We start from the raw sequence: 24,784 nt of genomic DNA on the forward strand, positions 1-24,784 counted from the left end.
AATAGTAAGATATCCCAAATATACATAATGGTGATTGTTTGATATATATCTAAAGAATCCCTCATCTACTTAATTAACACAACCATAACCTCATTTTTGTGGGTGAGAACACTTAAGTTCTATTCTCTTAGCAATTTCAATTATACAATACAGTATCGATAATAATCACCACGTTTTATATTAGATCCTCAGATCTTTCTTCTTACCCTTTTAAAATCTGTAACCTTTTACCAACCTCTCTCAATCTTCCCCACCCTCTAACCCCTGGCAACCATTCTTCTACTCTCTGATTCTATGAATTTAATTTTTTTTTTGTTCAGGTTTCACACGTAAGTGATACCATATAGTATTTGTCTTTCTCTCTTTGGCTTATGTCAGTTAGCGTAATGCCCTCAAAGTCCATCCATGGTGTCACACAGGGCAAGGTCCTCTTCTTTCTCCTGGCTGAATTATATCCCATCATATATAGCAGGTGTATACCACATCTTCTTTATCCATTCATCCACTGATGGACACTTGGGTTGCTTCCAAATCTTATCTATATGAATAATGCTGTGATGAACATGAACATGGAAATATAGGTATCTTTTCAATATCCTGTTTTCATTTCCTTTGAATATATACCAGACATGGAACTGCTGAATCATATGGTGGTTGTATTTCAAAATTTTTGAGGAACCTCCACACTGTTTTCTGTCATGGCTGCATATATTTATATTCTCACCAATAGTTTACATGGGTTTCCTTTTCTCCACATCCCTGTCATGCCCGTTACCACTTGCCTTTTGATGATAGCCATTCTAACAAAGTGTGAAGAGATATCTCATTGTGGATTTGATTTTCATTTTCCTGATGATTAGTGATATTGAACATCTTTTCATTTTCTTGATGGAAATCTGTATGTCTTCCTTGGTAAAATTTCTGCTCAGTTCTTCTGCCCATTTTTTAATTGGATTGTTTATTTTGTTGCTGTGAGTTGTATGAATTCATTATATATTTTGACTATTAATCCCTTTATCAGATATATGATTTACAAATACATTCTCCCATTTTATAGGTTGCCTGTTCATTTTGTTGTGTTTTTCTTTTGCTGTGCAGAAGCACTCTAGTTTGATGTCATCCCACTTGCTTATCTTTGCTTAAGTTGCCTTTGCTTTTGGTGTCAAATCCAAAAAATTACTGTCGAGACTACTGTCAGGGCACCTGGGTGGCTCAGTGGGTTGAGCCTCTGCCTTCGGCTCAGGTCATGATCTTAGGGTCCTGGGATCAAGCCCCACATCAGGCTCTCCGCTCGGCAGGAAGCCTGCTTCCCTCCCTCTCTCTGCCTGCCTCTCTGCCTGCCTGTAATATCTCTCTCTCTCTCTCTCTCTCTCTCTCTCATTCTCTCTCTGTCAAATAAATAAATAAAATCTTTGGAAGAAAAAAAAAAGACTAGTGCCAAGGAGCTCTCCCCTTATGTTTTCTTCTAGTAGTTTTATGGTTTCAGGTCTTACATTCAAGACGTTTAAGGTTAACATTTTAAATGTTTAACCTCATACAAAGAGTCAATGGAAAGCATTACTTGATGTTTTGCATTTTTAAGAAGAGAAAAATAGTATTAATGCATATTTATATAATTTGGGGATAACTTTAGGATAACCAATTGTAAAATATTTTTCAAATTGCTAAAGGAGTGGTTATAACTTCCATGTTGTTAGTAAGAACAAAAAGCAAAAATATAGGGATGCCTGGGTGGCTCAGTTGGTTAAAAGTTTGCATTCAACTCAGGTCATGATCCCAGGGTCCTGGGAGGGAGCCTGCTTCTCCCTCTACCTGGTTCTCCCCCTGCTTGTGCTCTCTCTTTCTCTCTGACAAATAAACAACATCTTAAAAACAACAACAACAACAAAAAAACAAAATAAAAGCAAAAATATAGCACAGATAGCATATGGAAGAATAAAGGAAAACACAAGGAAGAAAACATAAAACAAAATGGAATAAATAATATAAAAGAAGGAAAATCAAACATCAAGTATGACAAATATATTTGCTAATAGAAAAAATTTTAGATAAAGTACAGAAAAAAATCCAATTTTATCCTGTTAATAAATTTCTAACCTTAAACAGGACACAAAAAAATTTAAAAAAAGTAAAGGCAGGGCCAAAAATATATCAAGTAAACATAACCAATATAGACAGCAGAAGTGGCAATATTATTATAATAAAATTCAAAAAAAATATTAACTACAATACATTTTTAAAAATCAAGTCTATATATCACAAATACATAATAGCTATAAAACACATTAAATTCTACAAATGAAAACTTTGGAAAAATTGGAAGCAATTCATAAAACTCATTCAATCATATGAAAAGATTTTAATATACGATTACTCTCAAGCTTTAAAAAACAGTAAAGAAAATAAGTGTCAAAATATGTGAATGGCATAATTAATTGGTCTGATTTGGTAAATATATATTTAATATAGTCTTACAATCAATGAACATACTTTATTTTCAAAACCTGTACTTAATATTCATAAATTGATTTCTTTGGTTTAAGTCCTCAATTAATTTCCAAAAGGATAAATTGAATAAGCTACATTCCCTCACTATAAATGTGATCAATCTGAAAAATAAAAGACAAATTTAAATTAAAATATCCAAACAGAGAAATTTTTTTTTTTTTAAAGATTTTATTTATTTATTTGTCAGAGAGAGAGCGAGTGAGAGCGAGCACAGGCAGACAGAGTGGAAGGCAGAGTCAGAGGGAGAAGCAGGCTCCCTGTGGAGCAAGGATCCCGATGTGGGACTCGATCCCAGGACGCTGGGATCATGACCTGAGCCGAAGGCAGCTGCCCAACCAACTGAGCCACCCAGGCGTCCCCAAACAGAGAAATTTTAAGTCATTTTCCTTTCAGAGCAAAGAGGATATTTGAATCTAATAGAAAATCCAGAGTGTATTTGTAAACAATTTGGAAACATCATTGGTACTGCAGCATGGCAAACCTTTTAATTATATACAAATTTTTACATTAAAAGATATTAATGTTTTCATTATTAAGCTAGAGCATGTAATTATAAGCTTACAAGTCAAGAATTTAGGTAAAGATTTTTTTTTAAGCATGCCTAAAGAAAGAAGGAAAGTAAGAAATAAATATTAATTAAAAATAAATAAATATTAAATAGGCGACTGAGAAACAGAATCCAAAAGCCATTTCTCCAAAAATTTCAGCCAAGTCTCTGTCAAGCAAAATCCACAAAAATGAAAAACCCGAGTATAAAACTAGGAATGAGAAAAGAATATAATCTAAGCTTACTTTCTCTAATTTTATATAATTAAAAAATCTTTAAACAAACTAGAAGATTTTTCTAGGAAAAAACATAAATTTTCAAAGTTGAATCACTAAGCAGATATTTTTAAAAAGTTAAAATAACCAATCAAAAACTTTTCAAAGTATTATTTCTTTAAAAGGCTAAAACATTCTTTCAAAGAAAGATCTGTTCCAGAACTTTAAAAACGAAATCGTTTTCTAGTTAACTTTACAAAACTGCGTAAGCTTGATACCAGAAGCTGACATATAGGATAAGAAAAATGTATAAAGGAGGAAGATAAAATTGTATTTTCCTAATACACTGCAAATAAAATTACCTAGGTCCAAGACTTGTTAATACAAAGTGGATTTAATGCCAAATAAGTCTGCCAAATAAAGTTACTCATCTTTTGAAGAGATCAGCAGCGTACACCATCACATTAGAGATCCTGCACTTGTGTGAGTTATCATTAACTCAGTATATTCTAAAATTATTGAAGCATGAAACTTTTAATTATACTCATTAATATTTAAATGTGTTAATGTGCCTTTAGTGCTTGATTCATAGGAGGTCCTCAATACATGTTTTTATTCCTTTTTCTTTTTTCCTAATTGTGAGATTTCATGGCTTCACCAGTAGATGGCATCGATCTTATAACCATTTAGGCTTTTCCTGATGGAATGTTCACAGAGCTGACCACATGTGTTATTCTTGACAATGTTAAAGTAAAGGCACAGGGAACAGAAAGGAGATGAGAGTTTGGAAACATCAAGTAGAGGGAGGAAGCTCTAGGGTCTTCATTTTGCAGGGTGGGGAAACACAATATGGTTTGTGTTTCTTAAATGAGAAATGGAGGTAGTAGGGGGATGTTTGAAGAACTCAGAATAGTGACCTCACTATATACTAATTACAGGAGAGGAGAGGCATTACTCCTAATCTATCAGAGTGGACAGTCAATAGATGTTGCCCAAAGTCGATGAGTCCATAAACAGTATTTGTATGTTATTTATAATTTTTTTAACTTTAATTTTTTATATTTTTAAGATTTCATTTATCCATTTTACAGAGAGAGAGAGAGATCACAAGTAGGCAGAGAGGCAGGAAGAGAGAGAAGGGGAAGCAGGCTCCCCGCTGAGCAAAGAGCCTGATGCTGGGCTGGATCCCAGGACCCTGAGATCATGACCTGAGCCGAAGGCAGCAGCTTAACCCACTGAGCCACCGAGGCTTCCCTGTATGTTATTTAAAAACAAAGAAGTGACCATCAGAAAAACCAACAACCCAAACTTGCAAGAAGTAATTGCCTTTGAGGAACAGAAGTGAAGTTAGGAGGCAGGACTGTTACTTTCCATTTTAAATCATTCTGCATCATTTGATTTTCTTTAACCATGTGCACATTTTGGTATGTTAAAACTTTTCCAAAGTAGATGTCCAAAACTTATTTTTAGCAAAAGTACTGGGAGATAATAATTTATGGTAAAGATTAATACAGGCATAATGTGGCTATCCAAATCTGATAAAACTCAATTTAAATCTTGCTCAACCAATTACTGAGACTTGTTAGCTTTGAGTAAGTTGCTAAACTCTCTAAATCTAGGTTTCTTCCTCTAAAGATATCACTAATTATACCCAGCACATAATATTATTTTGATATTGAAATTGAGGAAATGTATCTAAAGCTCTCAGCACACATAAGGAGAATAATTAATATTATTATACTTACTAGATGTTATAAAATTATTAAAAATGATTATTATTCTCAAGGATATGTTACAGTCACTGTATTCTATCAATCTCCATTTATGTATGATTGTATAAATCTGTCATATATAAGTGGAGATTTCTTAAATGCTAACGGTCATAAAAGTTCTTCTAGTTGTTTTTCAGAGTTTCAGAGGGCTTGTTTTTATTACCTGCTTCAGAGGCCTCATGATGGAAGAGAAGGAGCCAGCACTAGTTTATCCCCCTCCACCTTGGCTAAATCATTTTATCCAATTAAACTCACTCCATTTATAAAATGACATTGCTGGAGATTAACCTGTCTGAAAGTTACAGGGAATCAGATGGTCATTTGAGGTGCTGGTCAGTTCTAGAGGCTATAGCTGTGGAACAAGAGAAGAAAGTGGACCGCTGAATGTGGAGCAATTGTGGAGACCCACGTGTTGGTCAAGGCCTTACCTCTAAATGTCTGGCCCAGGAGCTCAGGGAATTTTTTTGACCTTTGAAATGAAGTCTGGCTTGTTAGAAAAAAAAAAAAAAAAGTTAATCATATGCTTTCTGAGGCATAAAAAGCCTGCTTACTTCTGTCAGATGAATTTACTCATCCAAAATATCAGGGTCCCCTTTAGTAAATTCAATTCCCCACTAAATGATACCTTTGTGTGCCATATTAGTGAGTTTAGTTTTTATAATTCCACTGTCAAATCAATGGTTATGCATAAAAAATGCTTCCTTTTCACCAACATCCAGTACTTTTATGAAAAAAGATCATTCAATCAGCCTTCATGCCAATTTTTACTTATTTTTCAAGTTACTCAAGAGTAAATTGGATAGGATTCCATTTAGAAATTTACTTGCAAAAGAGTTATTTTTCAGAATTTTGCTACAGAAAGGTTTGAAAAATAAAGAGGATGTGGGAGACAGGATGAGGATGATGAATTTTAATTTCATCCCTTCAAAGAAAATTCTTGACAAGCGTAGTCACTCACCAACTCGGCAAATATTTGTTCTGGGTAAGACTGATACTGAGACGACAAAAAGAATTCCTGCTCTCAAGTTAGCACAGCAGCAGCAGGTCTGATGGAGGCCTGCTGGAAACAAAACATGTCTATTTTTATTTTCAAAAATAGGACAATATGAGATGATCTCACATCACTAATTCAAACGAAAATGACAACGTTAATATACATTTAAAGGAAAAAGTCCTCTGCTCTCCATCCCCAAACTTTTCATCTTGTTTTTATCCCATTCGTATTTACAGGATTGGTATGTAATGGAAAAAGGAAAATACAGCAAACTATTTTGTTTGGACTATATGATCCTTCCACTGTTGAAGACTATTGGTTTTTGTTTGTTTGTTTGGTTGGTTTTTTGTTTTTGTTTTGGTTTTTGGTTTTTGGTTTTTTTTTGTTGTGTTTTTTTTTTTTTTTTTTTTTGACTATTGCATTTTTGAACTGGGCCTTCTTGTTGGACTTAGGCTCCTAGAAACCCCTCAAACAAACTTCTTGCTGGGAGCGTTCTGATTGCATGCTCTATTTGTTGTAAAGGCTACTAAGAATCATGGTACAATTTCAAGACTCCACTGCAGTGGCCTCTACTTTAAGTCTGCTTTCTTAAGAGACCCAGGCTCCTCTCACACAGCTAGTGGAGGAAGAAACATATAGGAAGTAATAGAGCTGATGATGGAGGACTGGTGAACCTACTATATCTCCTCAGAGAAGCTCCAGGAAGCCAGCAGAGAAGAAATGCCCCAAACGAAAGAGCTATCTGCAAAGCTACAGCCCCCTGCCCAGAAGCCCTTAGACCCCATGATGAGTGCCAGATAACGCACCCAAGAACCACACCATCACTCAACCCATCACCTCCGCATTCCTCTTACACCATCTAAGCTTACTGTAGACTTTCAGAAATTCAACTTTCAACTGCATTTTAGGAACACATCATGTGTGTACATCTGAAGGAGCTTACATACATTAAAATATGGGCAGAATTAACTGTACTTCTTAATACACTGAATTAATGGAAGGGCAATGAAGCATTTTTTTAAAAAAATTATTTTTTCAGTATTCCAAGATGCATTGTTTCTGTACCACAACCAGTGCTCCATGCAATACGTGCTCTCCTTAATACCCACCACCAGGCTCATCCCTCCCCCAAATCCCCTCCCCTCCAAAACCCTCAGTTTGTTTCTCAGAGTCCACAGTCTCTCATGGTTTCTGATTTTCCCCAACTCACTTCTCCTCTCCATCTCCCCATATCCTCCATGTTATTCCTTATGCTCCACAAGCAAGTGAAACCATATGATAATTGACTCTTTCTGTGTGACTTATTTTACTCAGCATAATCTCTTCCAGTTCCATTCATGTTGATACAAAAGTTGGGAATTCATCCTTGCTGATGGAGGCACAATACTCCATTGTATATATGGGCCATGTCTTCTTTATCCATTTGTCTATTGAATGGCATCTTGGCTCTTTCCATAGTTTGGCAATTATGGCCATTGCTATGAACATTGGGGTACAGATGGCCCTTCTTCTTACTACATCTGTATCTTTGGGGTAAACACCCAGTAGTGCAATTGCAGGATCATAGGGTAGCTCTATTTTGAATTTCTTAAGGAATCTTCACACTGTTTTCCAAAGTGGCTGCAACAACTTGCATTCCCAACAACAGTGTAAGAGGGTTCCCCTTTCTCCACATCCTCTCCAACACCTGTTGTTTACTGTCTTGTTAATTTTGGCCTGACAATGAAGCCTGCTAATAATAATTTTATACTTTACCATCATGGTCACTTCAGGTGTCACACACAATGCACATATAATGGATAGTTGAAGAGCTAATAATCCAAAATTTGAATCCTCCAAGATTATTTGCCACTATATATTTCTGTGCCAATTACTAAAGTCCAAAAGAAAGGAAGTGCTTAAAATGAAATCTTTCTCTACATATTCTGGCTCTATTCCAACATCTTCATTAAGGTCATATTTGAAGGAGGCCAAGATATAATTTAATTTTTTAACAGGACTCTCTTCCCCTTGACAAGTATTTCAGTTTAAAAATTACTCTATGTATAGCTATTAGACTATCAGAACAATTGTTCTAGCAATACAGCTAATAGATAACGGGCGCAAGGCAAAATTAAGCGGAATGAGTAAATAATATATGGAATTTATATAAATAATATAAGGAAGAAATAAAAGGTTTAGATTAGCTTTATTATCTGTATTTTCTGTAATATGTTTAATTTTATTTGTTATTAGGTACATTATCTCATACTTAGAGTCAAAGAAATATTTTGAAAGGAGAAAAAAAATGACACATTAAAAACCCCTTTGATTAAAATCTATTTGTTTGCAGAATTTCCAGAAATTAGAAAACATGGCTTCAAGTCGTCATTTTTCTAAAGCTGTGTTTCCTTGCCTGGCCAGCAGCTAGGTTGTAGCAAATGATCACTTGTAATACAATTTTCCTTCCTGATTCTTGTAGACACCATTGTTCCTTCTGTCTTGGTTCTGAAGCTTCTATGTTTTGAAACACAATTTTTCTTTAAAGTGAAAAGTACCGCAATACTTAGGAAAATGGACACTGTGCCCAGCATCACAGTAAGGCCCAGATATATACGTCTAAAAGAAGAGAGAAACTCAGTCATAATTATTGCAACTATCCAACTTTAAAATGGGCAAGGAAGGTAACAGTATCATTCAGTAGATAGCAATACCAAGAAAACCAATCTATCAATGAAACTGTCACAAGGATGTTTTTTCTTAAGAATGCAAATTCAGTGGCTAAAAAAGACCTTTCTATGAACATCTGGCAGACTATTGAAGGCAGTATGCTAACATAAAGTGACTTCTTAGAGGTGCCATAATTTTTAGTTACTACTAATTACATAATCAGTTCCATCCTCTCTGTAAATTATTCCCTTAGACCAGGTGACCATATGTCTATTTGCCCAGAACAGTCCTAGCTTATGCTGGTGTTGTCCCAGTGTACTTTTTAATAGTGCCCCTTTTCACTCTCAAAAGTGTCCAGGTTGAATGATAAATTATGTGGTTATCCTACCCTTGAAACTTGCCCAGATGCACTTCTACAAAAAAAAAAAAAAAAAAAAAAAAGGCTGCAAGAAGAAATGTCAAGGGAGAATCAAAGCTAAGTAGAGCAGAATGACTTAAGAATTAGCCAAAGGTTTAAATCACCTTCTTCAATAAGAAGCCTTTAGTTCTTCATTCTATCATAAAACAAGAAGGTATGGAAGGGCAGGTTGAATGATTTATTCTGGTCACCTTGTACACATAATCAGTCTCTGATTGAAATACATTGTCTTTACATTAAAGGAAATGCCGCCTTAGCAAATGTGAGCAAAGCACAAATTCTACTGAAAGGTCAAGTCCTTTTCAAAGACCAAAATAAATTTCTCACATAACATCAAAGCCTATTAATCAAACAAACTTATTTGAGATGGTTGGCTCAATTCACATCCAACTTCCAACTTACACAGTTTAGTACCAAGCTTATTCCTCCAGAAAATGCTCAGATTGTAAATCTAAAAAAAAAAAAAAAAAAAAAAAAAAAAAAAAACAACCTTCCTGCTTTTAAGCCATTGAAGCATTGCTTTCAGCAATAAGGGGCCTAAAGTTTGAAGAACTGAACTGAATGATACCACAGTGAAAAACCCATGCCCCTCAACCCCATGCACACTCATACACACAGAAAAAACCTTTTACTTTTATGCATCTCAAGTACTGGAATAATTGAACATCAGTTTGGCAATAAAAGCTGGACAGATTTAGAGCCAAATCCAACTCTTGCCCAGGGGGATTATATCTGACGTAAATGGGACAGTTTGGCTCGGTCTGAAAAAGAATAGAATTAAACCCAAAATGTGACCTAAATTTAAATGCTTCTGTGCTTCAGAGAATTACCCCCTTGTGTGCATCAACTTGCAAAAATTCTACTATATTCTGGAATCTTTTGTGAACTTTATTTAAGAAAAGATTACTCTTTTAAAATGGGAGTCAAGATTAGGAATGGGGAAAAACTGAAAGGTCCTCTAGCCAAATAAATAGCAATAAAATTATTCTATAAAATAGAATATGCTTCTTGGTTTGATGATCCTTGTGCAGTGAAACTCCATAAGGAATGATTATTGCTCATTTCATTGTTCAAACCTGGAATGTTGTAGTGGGGAGACGCAGTAATGAGTCTAATACGGTACCTGAAAGCATTTGAATCATAGAATCTACAGGAGCCTCTACTTCCACAGCTTTTAAATCCCCATTTGAGGCACGAAGTGTCAATCAAAATTCCAAAATACACAGGAGCTGGGATTCCTGCTGTGAGAAAAACACACAATTGCTACTAAAAATATATGCCCATCTTTTGATTACTCTATAATGAATGAGTCTCAGAACCACTTACTTTCAAACTAAAAAGAAAAAAACTGCTTTGGGGGAAATGGGTACCTGTAGAAGACCAGAATACACCACCTCATCCTATTTCTCTGGCATAAAGGTTATTTTGAGCAACAGAAGGCACAGAAACCCCTAAGACAGAGCAGAAGTTTCCTTTTTGTAAGGGAAGCAACATTTATAACGGAGATCTTCATTTGTAAGGGTGTCTACATCTCTGTACCCAGAAGAGGAGGATTCCTAATCCCAAGAGGCTTTAATCAAAGGAGAAGGAACCCACCCAAATCTCCCTAACAAATCTAACCCTTGTTTACCTTACTTTTCCTGGTCACCTTCCCATTATTTAAGAATGGGTTTTACTTATTTTATGTTACACTTTTCTATTGGGCAGATAATACTCACTTCTAATGATATTAACATAATCTCTCATTTGCTTTATTTTAAAATACATAATAGTTTCAACATAATGACACCAATGTTAGTATTAAAGATAAGACTACAAAATGTAGTGAAGTTATGTGGCTTTGGTAATGATTCTGTCCTTTTAAACCTGTTTATCTTTATGGTTATGCCTCTTATTTGATACACAACAAATTTCAGTTTGTTTCAAAAATGTCTTAGTTTTTTTGTTGTTGTTTTCAATTACATAAAAACTTTGCATAATTTCATTTTTTAAAAATGTCTTCTCCCAGGGATGCCTGGGTGGCTCAGTTGGTTGGACGACTGCCTTCGGCTCAGGTCATGATCCGGGACTCCCGGGATCAAGTCCCGCATCGGACTCCCAGCTCCATGGGGAGTCTGCTTCTGACTCTGACCTTCTCCTCGTTCATGCTCTCTCTCACTGTCTCTCTCTCAAGTAAATAAATAAAATCTTTTAAAAAAATGTCTTCTCCCAGTATTTTTTAAAAGATTTTATTTATTTATTAGATTTATTTATTTATTTATTTATTTATTTATTAGAGATCACAAGTAGGCAGAGAGGCAGGCAGAGAGAGAGGAGGAAGCAGGCTCCCGTTGAGCAGAGAGCCCGATGCAGGGCTCGATCCCAGGACCCTAAGATCATGACCTGAGCCAAAGTCAGAGGCTTAATCCACTGAGCTACCGAGGCACCCCACATAATTTCATTAAAAACAATTTACTTATGTATTTAAGAGAGATAGAGGAGACAGAGCACACAGGGGGTCCATGAGTGGTGGCAGGGGAGTGTGCGGGAGAGGGCAGAGAGAGAGGAAGAGAATCTTCAGTAGACTCTCTACTGTGAACAGAGCCCCACATGGGGCTCCATCCCAGGACACTGAGATCAAGACCTGAAAAAACTATGCATGATTTCAAATTAAAAATTAAACCAGAGTTACATTTACAAACTCTACTTTCCGGTCTGTCCTCTCTTACTTTTTTCCTTCCTTCCCTTATAGGTAACCACCACCACAACCACTACCATTACTATCATCATGATCATCATGATCATCATGATGTTTTTAGTTTATACTTCTGTTGTTTCTTTTTTAAATGTTAGCAAATACCTTTGCATATATTTATAATAATTCTACCTTTCCATACTTCTTACACCAAATGTATCATAATATGAACATTGTTCTACATTTTACTTCACTTAAGGGTATAGCCTGGAGATCCCTTGGTAGTATAGACTGCTGTGTCCCTCTGAAATTCATATGCTGGAGCCCTAACTCTAATATGACTGCCCTTGGACACAGAGTTATTTTTTTTAAAAAGATTTTATTTATTTATTTGACAGACAGAGATCACAAGTAGGCAGAGAGGCAGGCAGAGAGAGAGAGGAGGAAGCAGGCTCCCCGCTGAGCAGAGAGCCCGATGCGGGACTCGATCCCAGGACCCTGAGATCATGACCTGAGCCGAAGGCAGCGGCTTAACCCACTGAGCCACCCAGGCGCCCCGGACACAGAGTTATTAAGGAGATTATTAAGATTAAGTGAAGTCTTAAGGGACTTAATTTACTAGGACTAGTATCCTAATCAGAGGAGTAAAAGATACCAAAGCTCCCTTTCTCTCCATGTGTACACAGGGGAAATCCTTGTAAGGACACAGTGAGAAGGCAGCAGTCTACAAACCAGGATAAAGGGTCTCAGGGATCTCGCCAGATACCAGGTCTGTTGGTACCTTGATCTTGGGACTTCCCAGCCTTCAGAACTGTGAGACTATAAATTTTTGTTGTTTAAGTCTTTCAGTCTGTGGTATTTTTTTTATGGCAGCCAGAGCTGACTAATGAATTTGTTAAGATTACAGGGAGATTTTTTTCCCCCATTCATCCTTATAGCTGCATAGGATTCCATTATGTGGGTTGACTATAGTTTATTCAAATATGTCATATTGATGGACAACTAGATTGTTTACTGTCTTGCTATTATATGTAATGCCACAATAATTAGACATCCATAAAATTTTACTTATTTCATAGTTTTGCTAGCAAACTTTTGGTATCAACTTCTACAAGTGGGATTGCTGGATCAAAAGATAAATCTATACATAGTTTTGTTCGTTACTGTCACATAATCATGGGGAAATGGCACCATTTTTTCAACAGCAATATGTAAGCATATCTATTCTTCATGCATTGGGAACATTTGGTACTTTGCAAATCTGATAGCAAAAAACATTCAGTATAATTTTAATTTGTGCTCTCTTTATTATGAGTTTGACTATCTTTTCATATATTAAGAGCCATTTATATTTATTTTCCATGAGATGGCTATTCATATCTTTTTACCCATTTTTCCATATGGGTGTTGGTCTTTTTGTTCTCAATACTTAGGGGCTCTCTTTGTAGTAGGGATATTATAAATAGTCTGTTACATAATTTGCAAAAAATAATTGTTCCCAGTTTATCATTTGCCTTTTGGCTTGCTTGTGATATTTTTGCCATTTTCAAGTATATTTTTACTTTTATGGAATCAATTTTATGAATTTTTAATACTTTATTTTTCATTTTTAAAATAGGCTCCATGCCCAAGATGGGGCTTAAACTCACAACCCTGAGATAAAGAGTTATGTGTTCTACTGACAGAACCAGCCAGGTGCCCCAGTGAAACATTTCTTTTCCTCAAAATCTTTTTCACAGTGTAGATTATATCTTTATCTCCAAAAGAAGTAGATATAGAAACCAAATCTAGTCAGAGATTTCCTTCAGGCTCAAAAATCTGATGTTTTTCTAGGTAAGCTCTGTTGTAGAATTAGATTCAGCCATAATGGGATAAACTTCCATATTTGCTGCTTCCCCAGTTTCACTGGGATTATACCATATCTTCATATATACCCATTTTATATCAAGATTTCTTTATTTTCAGACTTTTTAAAGATCTGAGTTTGTTTTTCTCCCTTCAGTTCTTTTCTGTTAAATTACAGAAGAACATGTGTGATTGTTTTGCTTTCTCCCTTACAATATAAACTTTGCACAAACAGAAAACTTACGTGATTCATTAACTCTATTTTCTATGGGTTTTAACTAATGCATACTGAAAAATTTATTAGTCATAAAAGAACCATTCCAATTGCATTTAAAAATTGTCAGTTCAAAGCCATACTGTTTTGATTGTATGAAAGAGCTGATCTTTCTACAAAATGATATATCCCAGCATTGAGACTAGGTCAAAAGAATTCTTTCCATTTTAACAACTGAAAAAATTATATTAAGGCTCAGCCTTTCTTACTGACTCATTTCTTGCTTTTTTCCCAGAGGGCTCTTTCATAACAAGAATAAACTTTTTGACAATAGACCAATGCTGGAAGAGACAAGATTGTTAAACAAAAAAAGTCACTATTCTCACAACATCACTTTATTATACCACAAGCACAGCATGGGCTCTCAGTTTCTAAAACAAAGGAAGGGAGAAGTTGAGAGTCGGAGGGAAGGAATAAAGAAATAAGGGAAGAAATAAAATAAATAGGGACCTAACCGACTACATTATTTAGTTATGCATGGCAATTCTGTAAAAAAATATTTAGAAAAGTATTCAAAGCACATTTGACATGGCTACCATAATTAAAACATACATTATACTTACCAAGAACTCTTACTGCTAAGGTGTAGATACCCAGAGCAAAAGACTTAAGTTGTGGCTTAATGCACCTAAAAACAACAAAAGCACTATAAAGAAAATGTAGCCCATTAAAGCAAATAGTAATATTAGTGATAATCTGCTTAACATAAATAAAATAATCTTAGAATTCAAGTAGAATTCTATGGGAGAACCCATAGTGTCCGAGCATAGCGTGGGCAAATTATGTAGCTCCATGTGCTATTAGATGCAATGCGTCAGAGAGTTTACAGTTACTATTTCCAAAATGTAAATCCCCTCTCCATGATATATTCAAATGGTATTGGATAAAGTAAAATTGTCAGTTTAATCAGCAAAACAACAAAGACTTACAGACAAAAATTCTAAGAAATTTGAGGCAATAAGGGATCAATAACCTATAACCAATTTTTGTGGCTCTTGCTCTAAAAGCACAGGACTATATTGATCCAAGTTGATACAGTCACCATTGCTGTGGCATGCTAAGTGTTTCTGTTAAATAGTGGGGACCTGAATCTTGCAGCCAAGTATAAGAATACCTAAATAACAAGAGCATCCTTAATATGACTGTATAGCTTTAACTAATTGGCCTGTCAATTTTAATGATAATAATCATGATGATATTATAATAACTGAGTGTTAAGCACGGTACCAATTTCTTTGTATGTATAATATCACTTAATCTCTACTTTAAAGGAGGTAAAAATCACAACTTTTCTCCTTTAATCCAGGGACATCTCCTTCTGCCATCAAAACACAGCGTGGTTCATCTGAAAGGCTGTTGGTGAAGATAACTCTTCCTTAGGAGCCTGATTAAGCACTTGACCCAGTATAAGTTGTAGAAGAAACACCCACCCATGAAGAACAATTCTGGTTTGAGAACTCTGGTGCAATGCTCTCCATATCATGCTCCCATTTGAAAACACAGTATCGCATGTTTTCCTTAAGCTTTTTTGCGAAAAATGTATTTGTGGATGTTAGGTCCTATTTTCTGTTTATCTTTCCTGATCAATTTCCTTAATATACTGTGGGAAATCATAGATATATACTTTTGATGAGTTTCATTGTAGAATAATGTTATATTCATCCTTCAATTTGTACATCAAGTTAAAAATCAACTAATCATCTCCTAAAAGATGGGTTTCTGATAAAATTTGACTTTTTATGCTTAATAACTTTACCAAAATTTGTAATATTTTTAGATTCTTTTATCAATTGTATAATAGTAATATTTGCATGGCTATTTCCATTAGGAAGACAATTTTTTAAAAGATTTTATTTATTATTTATTTGACAGAGGGAGAGAGAGACCATAAGCAGACAGAGAGGCAGGCAGAGGGAGAGGGGGAAGCAGGCTCCCCCTCTCTCCCAAGCAGAGAACCCATGTGGGGCTTGATCCCAGGACCCTGAGATCATGATCTGAGCTGAAGGCAGAGACTCAACCTACTGAGCCACCCAGGTGCCCCTCATTAGAAAGAAAATATTATCACTGGCAATTATCCAATACCATTTGAATATAGTTATATATAGCTATATATAGTTATAACTATATATATAGTTATAAAACTACTATTTTAAAGTTTGAATTTATATACTTTTTTATAGAGATCTATGACAGGAGAGTCAATAAGTAATGTTCAAACATAAATTATATTACAATAGAAGAGAAGCCTATAGGAAAGTTGAATTAAGATATAAGTACAAGAAGAAAGAAATATGTAACATATTCACTGTAAAAGATTTTTTTGTGTGTAATTTTAAATTAGGTAATATTGGTTACGTAATCTGTTTTCTACATTCTCACTGATTACATTTAAAAGAGTGATCTACATTTAAAATTATTATATTTTTAAATGTAAATATTTATAATGTACTGGAAATCAATGTTTACTTACTATTAAACTTAAATTTTTAGATGTTCACTTAACAATATGCAAAAGGGGTACACAGTTTTAAAAATTCTTTTAGAGTTTTTAAGCAAACACACTTGGAATCATTAACATATATTCATAGATTAGAAAATGCAATTGATTTAAAGTTATGAATACCCCCACACCCATATATATAGATAATTCTAGTCAGAACAAGAAAAATAACCTATATACTAAAATAATAAATGTGAAATGTGATATTAGATGAATCTTTAAAACTATCTTAAAATTTTATCATCCATAATTTGGTGAAACCATGCTTAATCTAAAACACAACCTAGGGGCACCTGGCTAGCTCAGTTGGTAGAGCATGTGACACGTAATCTCTGGGTTGTAAGTTTGAGTCCCATGTTGGGTGTAGAGATTACTAAAAATTAATATCTTAAAAAATAATAAAAAGACATTTAGTCTACACTGTATAATATCATCCAGAAATAGCATATTATTATTGATAATAATAATAGGATAATTATTATATTATCTAGAAATAGCGTAGTGTATTTTTTGAGTGGCTACAGAGATGTAGGTACTATAGTGGTGTAGGCTCTCTAGACCAATGATTTGCAGAAAATTTTTAACTGGAAATACTTCTCTTCAACCATATTTTTGCATAAAAACCCAAAATGGGAAGAGTCTAAAAACTAGAACAAGGATATGGGTCAAGACCCCTGAGAGAGCAATAAGGAATCACAATCCTATGGAACAGATTTTGAAATCAATGTTCCAAACGATTGTAGTACATCTTTTATTAAAACTGGGTTAGGGAGAATCAGTGTTCACCTCAGAAGCAGTATGTATCCAGGTATGCCACCGAGAGATAAAGTATAGGACGTGATGACTGAAATGACAAGGAAATACAGAAACATTTTGGGACATCCATTATCTTTTTGACACCTGCCCACCATGCCTGAGGAATTTCCTGACTTTGAGGCTGCAATCCCCACACAGGTGCAGTTATAAAATATCTGTAACACAACAGAACAAAGTCCAATTATTGAGGTAACATTTAAGTAAAATTGAAAATATATATATTTTTAAATAGACTTCACAATATAGTACACATGCATTATATAAACAGTAAGGTAAATATTCTTTTATTTCTCTGTGTTAAGCTATAGTGAGCAAAGTGAAATCTATACAGATCATGTTTTTTTCATCCAAACAGCAGCTGTTCAAACTACTGACCCTACCAAACAATACTCAGTAAATCCTAGTGCATCCAAACATACTTCATCTTCTTCTCTGCCATTTCCAAGTCTAAGCCACCATTATTCCTCGCCTTGGTTATTGCAGTGATCTCTTTACGCTCAACTTATTTCCGCTCTTATCCACACAGTAACCAAAGTGAGCCTTTAAAAATGGCAGTCACTATTCTCAGCCTTCCAGTAGCTTCTTCTTATGGTTGTATAAAATCCAAAATCCTTGCAGAGGCATACATACTCTAATGGAGCTCCTGGATTTCCCTCTGATCTCACAGCTCAGTGATCTTCCCTCTCTCCCTCTGCTTCAGCGAGACACATGGGTTTCCACTGCGCCCTTGCCAATCTTCGAACATGGTGAGTTTACCCATGCCTCACAGCCTCGCTGTTCTCTCTGCTGGGTAGCTCTTCTAGATAGTAGGAAGGCTGGTGCATGTACCCCAGGTTTCTGCTTAGTTCATTAAAGAGGGCTTACATGACCACCCATTCAAAAAAATACCCCCATCTCTCCATCCTTTATCCTAACTCATCTTTTCCTTACAGTGCTTATCATTACTCATTAGAATACTATATATTCATTTGTTTTTAAACTATATATCCCACTAGAATGAAACCTCTAGCAGAAACCATCTACTTTCTCATCATCACATATGTAGAGCCTAAAAAGGGTCCTCTTTTTAGGCATTCAACAAAAAATCTGTTAAATAAATGGGCATAAATTGAGGATGTGACTTTGTAATGGTAACTGGAGGGAAATGTCCTGACTAATAAATTCAACTAAATCTTGGAGAGGCAACTTTAATAATTCCTCATTATTTTTATAAATTTCACAAAAGAGCTTGTGAATTTTTGGTTAAACAGTGAAATAAAGCTGGCATTTCCTTTCCAAGGAAGAGTAGAAATGTTGTTGTTGTTGTTTTTTTAACTGTCAGGTAAAAACTTTTGAACCTTGACCTTGCCTCTTACTAGATACATGAGTTTAGGCACCTCAGTGCCTCAGTTCTCACATGAGAAAAATAAGATAAGTAATACCCAATTACTCGAAGATCATGATAGTTAAGTCCCATTTTTTTTTAAGCACCTCTCTTAGTTCCTGGCATGAATGTTTTCTGTAAGTGGAAGTTCTAGGTAAGGAAAACTTTCAAGCAGTTTGGAGAAAAGAGTAGAGGCTGGAAGAAAAGAAAGGAGCAGGAGGAAGGGAAAGAAGAGGAAAGGAAGGGAAATGGAAGGGAAGGGAAAGGAAGGGGAAGAGAAAGAAAGAGGGATAAAGGGAGAAAGAAAAAGAAGAGGAAAGAAAAGAAATGAAAAGAGAAGAGAAGAAAAGAAGGAAGGAAGGAAGGGAGAAAAGAGGCAGGGAGGGAGGGAGGAAAGGAAGGAGGGAAGAGGGAAAGGGGGAGGGGCAGGGGAGAGGGAAAGGGGAATGGAGGGCAAAACTCAGTTTCGCTTGGGTAGGTAGTCCCGTTCATGGTTGCTGGAGGCTAACCCTTCCTACTCTGACTAAAAAATCCAAGTAACAACAAACAGAGAAAACCAAAATCAACATAAGCCTTTGCCTAAGCATTCTTATCTAGTTGATAAGTATATGTAAATAGATGTGTGAGTTAATTTTCAGCCCTCCCAGGACTGTCAAATACAGGCAGATTTCATCACCACAAATAGACAGCAGTCTGACTGCTAGCCATATAAACAGAGAGCACAAGAGAGAGTCTATGTTTGCGACAGAAATGTAAAGGTGTGACTACAGAAATGAGTCTTTAATGATTAAAGTACACAATATCCTTCACAACTAAATTTCTTACCTTTATTTCTAACCTCATCTCCATAATCCACCCTACAGAGCTCCTTCATTCCAGCATCTACTCTTTTCACACATGGGCTGGATTTCCCAGGCAGAATGTCTCGTGCTATCAATCTCCTCAAAATCAAGTTTGTGATCCCTGGGTTTAGACCTCTCAGGCTAGAGGTTCTAACACTGACCTCTATTTGTCCTGTCCCTAAAACCTCCAACTACCACTGGCCTTGGAGCCATAAGAATTGGATCCCAATGCAGATCTTATCACTGAGATTTTCTCAGTTGAGGCTAATATTCCTCACAAGCAAAATGAGAGAACTATATCACTGTGAGGCTCTTCTAGCATGTTTCATGATTCTAATTCTTACCCTAGTTCTTTCAACAAGCCTAGTCCACTAGCTCTCCATGTAAAAGAACAAGGGTAGGGCAAGATCCAGAGCGGCGACCAGTGTGGTCTACTTCTGGGTTGGTCCCTGAGCTCCCACAGAGCGTGTGGTTTATGTAGAAGGCACCACAGGCACACACATTGGGATTTCTTACAAGAGTTTTTCCACTCCTGGTGGAGGTTTGACAACCAGCAAGACATGCCGATGCATATGTAATTCCATTTTCACCACACATAGGTTCCCATTTTGTCTCTGAACATTTGCATCTTGAGTTGCAATCTGAAAAGAGAGCTCGTTCATGAGAAGAAACAGGTTTGGTTCTGAAAAGAAATGTAACAGTATAAAATATTACCTCTTAGCAGGCAGCACCCTAAAATCTTCAAAAATCAGTGTTCTTGAGTATATAAGTGGCACTGCCAATGGAGATTGCCTTTTGAAAACACAGTGGTCATCAGGAATGCTGGTTTCTGATTATTAAATGTGAGTCTACTATTAAAAAGCTTTCTCTTGAAAGTTATCTTTAGAGGTTTACACATTCACATAATATCCAGTTCTTGGCTTATGGTTTCTATAAAAATCGACGTTCTCTAGCATCTTCTAATGTATTTCTGTGCAAAGATGGAGGAAAATGGCTAACAAAGCAGAAAGATAGAGTAAACTTCTAGAGCAACTAATGACGTTTCTTAAATGCATTGCAGGCAGTGTGTGCATGCGTGTGTGTGCTTTTCTGTCATTTTCCTTCACAACTGTCCCAGCATCAATAAAATGGGCATTGCCGATGGTGCAGTAAAAGAAAAAAACAGTCAAGCAGTCAGCATTATGTCAACAGACTTCAGTTTGGAAGAACTACACATCCTATGTGAGTGTCTTACTAAAAAAAGCACTGGCAGTTCATCTAATTTTTCTCTCTCTCATAATCTCCCATTCTACATAGCTCTTCCATATCTTATGTTTTTCTTTCTGATTCTCTTGTACATGCTTTTCAATCACTTACCCATTCATTTGTTCATGTCAAAATTTTGTGGAAGCCTTCTAAGTGCTAGCTTTATGAATGAGATGATATTTGCCCTTAAAGAGCTATCTTTTTGTTCTAACTTGACATAATTTTGATATCTTCTCTCTTTTCTCTCCCTGTTATTCTGTCTTACCTTCTCCCCTTACCTCTCCCAGAATTCCTCCTCTTTCACCTCTATTTCTTCCCCTCAACTGAATGACCTCATTTTTCTTCTTTTATTCTCCTTGTTCTTTTCATATTCCTGTATTCTTCTAGGAGGTACTTGTGCAATGATATTTCTCTTCTACTTGCAACTTATTTTTCATCCATTAGCACTCCATAATTCTTTTTGTTTTGTTTTTTTCCCATTATTTTGAATTTATTTATTTGTTTATTCCCCCCCCTTTTTTTTTAAACAAAAGTGTTTGAGAGCCTAAAAACCAAATAACAACAAAACCCCCAAGGGCACTGTCATGTACACTCAGTATGGGCAGAACAGTTTCTTTTATTCACTCCTGTATCTCCAGCAGCAAGAACAATCTGGGACATACTAGGTTAAGAAACAAGATTTCTGGTAAGTCAATCAAACTAAAATGCTATTCTATTTTGGAGGGAAATAAATGTCATTTTGGCCCCTCCTTCTAAGAGGTAAACCCCATAATGACTGCAATTATAATTTCTTAATTGATGGAATATTCCATCTAGTAGAACTGCCATGCATTTTTGGTTACTGCAAACATAAAAAACAGAAACAAAAACAAAACAACAACAACAACAAAAACAGCCCCTGAGATGTTTCCAGACAGAATAAAAGGGTATAACTAGGCCTTCTGGGAAGTCATATAGTAATATTTCATCCTGTTCTCTTCCATAAGGCATTATTTGGTAAATTAACTGAAACTATTTTGTAGTATCTGAAAGTATAAATAAGTGCCTTTGAAAGCCTAGAATCAGGCCACTATAGGTAGTGTAGGACTGAGATCTCAGAAAGTTGGTGCAGAAAGAATTTTGGGGGAGATCTAGGCCAACTTCTCAGTTGGCAGATCAGGAAAGTCATGTCCAAAGTGGGCAAATTACTGGCTCAAATTCACAATGTTTATTAGAGACAAACTTCAAAATGAGAATTCTTCCAGGCCTTTGGATTCTAAATTCTTGTCTCGCATCAAACTTACTCTCATTATTGCAGAAGAAAGGTTTCTTCCACTACCATATCTAAAGTTGTTTACAGGGTTCCTGTTGAATGTCTAGAATTAAAACAGCCTTATAGAGGCGCCTGGGTGGCTCAGTGGGTTAAGCCGCTGCCTTCAGCTCAGGTCATGATCTCAGGGTCCTGGGATCGAGTCCTGCATCGGGCTCTCTGCTCAGCAGGGAGCCTGCTTCCTCCTCTCTCTCTCTCTCTCTCTGCCTACTTGTAATCTCTGTCAAATAAATAAATAAAATCTTAAAAAAAAACAAACAAACAGCCTTGTAGAACAAAACAACTCAGGATAATCCCTGGAGAGCATGTTGTATTCTATTCTATAAAGCCAATTATTTTCTATTACTAAAAGTAAGCTAAATTTATCATCTATGACTATCTTGAAGCAGAAATTAATTGCATGCATGTTTTACAAAGGATGTGTTGACAGAATTATTTAAAATTTTAAGATAACTTTTGTCAAATATATCAGAATGTTTATATTCAAATGGGATTTGCTTTCAAAAGAATCATGTTGGGATGCAAGAGCTTTTTCCAGGGATGTTGCCATTTCTTTGGCTGCTTCCAATAGCAAAGCTACTCTTAAAGGTTAAATCTTTGCCATTGTTGGGAATATTCTGAAAAACATGGAAGGCAATTTTAGTATATTTGCTGCCGAAGCGAGAACTGGAAAGCAATTTTAAAAGAGGAGATTTAGAATGTTTTAGACAATGATAGCATTATTGTAACGCGATTGTAGTCTTTTAAGGCAATTGCTTCAAGAGCTAGTACTTCGAGGGCTAGTACTCATGCAATGAATACGCTATCTTTTATTTGTTTAAAAATATCTAATCATTTATTGTGTGAGTATACTTTTAACGTGAACCTCAAAACATTGCCACTCTTTCCTGTTTATGCGCTTACTTTTGGCTTAGAAATGCCATGATGTTGTACAAAGAATATTATACTTTGAAGAGATAACTGACCTTTCTAAATTCAGTTTCTTTTAAAAGAGGGTAACAAAACTTACCTTATAAAGATGCTTTGAGGATACAAGTGAGAAAATGAAAGTCATGATGTTTTGTAAATTGCAAAATACAAAGAAGTTTACCACTGTCCATCTACCATTAGGATCATAGGGACAGTTGAAGTCAGTGTAGGGCTTCTACTCTCTCCAGAATCTTCTTGCAATTCCTGTTTACAGCTAACGTCCTTATTCTATATTGCTGACTGTTAGCAAGGCAATGCTACTACACTCAGTTAAGTCTAACATCACTCTGGTAACTCCCAGAAGCAACAGTATATAAACTTCACAGTCACTAGTTTTCTTGGACTTTTTAGATAGTGAAAAGTATAACTGATATTCACTTAAGAGCAGGAGAAACCAGATTAATGAGGGTGATGGAGATTGGACTATGGAGACAAGAAAGACAGGTAAGCATGGAAGGAAGCATGGGAAGAAGCCTGGAAAGCAAGCAGTAAATGAATAGCAGCTGAACTAACAGAAGACAGATCATTAGATCAGGAGCACTGGCCTTTGAGGCACAGGCAGAGTTTAGGCAGTGAGGTAGTGCAGTCAGGGTGGTAGGCCTGGCATACAGTAATAGCTCAATGTTTAATTTAAACAGATAATATATATTTGGGTGGAAGAATGAAGACACCTGTATCTGGGAACTCATGTTCAGAGGTAGAGTGATGGCAAGGACTCTTCAAAGGAAAGACAGGGTAGTTCCTTCAAGATGCAGCTTCGTATTAAGACTGACAGACGCTTGGGACGCCTGGGTGGCTCAGTTGGTTAAGCCACTGCCTTCAGCTCAGGTCATGATCTCAGGGTCCTGTGATCGAGTCCCACATCGCTCCTTGCTCAGCAGGGAGCCTGCTTCTTCCTCTGCCTCTGCCTGCCATTCTGTCTGCCTGTGCTCGCTCTCTCTCCCTCTCTCTCTCTGATAAATAAATAAAATCTTAAAAAAAAAAAAAAAAAAGACTGACAGACCCTGGAAACTAAGAAAAGTAGTCATCCCTCCCATACGAGATGGCACAGGTCTGAAAACATCAATAAATATTCTCTTGACCAACTGCTAAGAGCTAAACAGAGCTGTTGTGTGGTTCACCAGGTTGAGAAATAGCATTCTCTTCTGAAACTTCACATAATTTGAGTACAACAGAGACTACAAAAAGTAGCACAGAGAACTTTTCAGTTATCCAAGTGTTCAAAGAAAAAAAATACAATTATTTACAAATGGCACATCTCTTTTGTGCCAGGCAAGTACTAATCATTTCCATGTCTATTATCTTGCTTAAATCTTATAAAATTTTATAAGGTAGTTAGTATTCTTCTTCTTTTTTTTTAATGGAAAAATTTGGGGCACCTGGGTGGCTCAGTCAGTTAAAGCCTCTGTCTTCAGCTCAGGTCATGATCCCAGAGTCCTGGGATGGAGACTTGCATTGGGCTCTCTGCTCAGCAGGGAGCCTGCTTCCCTTCCTCTCTCTCTGCCTGCCTCTCTGTCTACTTGTGAGCTCTCTCTCTCTCTGTCAAATAAATTAATAAAATCTTTTTTAAAAATTTAGAAACTATAATGAAAAATTTGAGGTTTGATTAGATTAAATGACCTATGCAATGTCATTTCACTAATGATGAACAGAGGTGAAATTCAAGGTCTGTGTTTTCCATTGTCAGGTTGACCTATACAGGAAAATGTAGATTTAATATTTTTAATAATTTCTCTTAGGCAACCAAATTCAAAGGAGATGACAAATTTTGGTGATAATAAGATCTCCCATGTCAACGTACCATCGGCTATTCCATGATAAAACTATAATTCCTTTCTCATATT

General features: G+C 36.0%; 1 protein-coding gene across 2 annotated transcripts in view; it reads right to left on the bottom strand.

Annotated features, from left to right (window-relative positions):
• Positions 1–8,217: 8,217 nt before the first annotated feature.
• SLCO1C1 (solute carrier organic anion transporter family member 1C1) overlaps positions 8,218–24,784 on the bottom strand; it is a 60,777-nt gene continuing 44,210 nt past the window's right edge. For both annotated transcript variants that reach the window (XM_059185915.1, XM_059185913.1), the window contains exons 11-15: positions 19,934–20,099; positions 17,183–17,367; positions 14,460–14,524; positions 10,227–10,344; positions 8,218–8,634 (exon numbers count right to left, since the gene is read on the bottom strand). In XM_059185915.1, coding sequence (XP_059041898.1) covers positions 8,412–8,634; positions 10,227–10,344; positions 14,460–14,524; positions 17,183–17,367; positions 19,934–20,099 — 757 coding nt within the window. In that variant the 3' untranslated portion in view covers positions 8,218–8,411. The remainder of the gene's footprint in view (positions 8,635–10,226; positions 10,345–14,459; positions 14,525–17,182; positions 17,368–19,933; positions 20,100–24,784) is intronic.

This window comes from Mustela lutreola, chromosome 8 (genome assembly GCF_030435805.1).
Source record: "Mustela lutreola isolate mMusLut2 chromosome 8, mMusLut2.pri, whole genome shotgun sequence".
In the NCBI taxonomy this organism is placed as follows: domain Eukaryota; kingdom Metazoa; phylum Chordata; class Mammalia; order Carnivora; family Mustelidae; genus Mustela; species Mustela lutreola.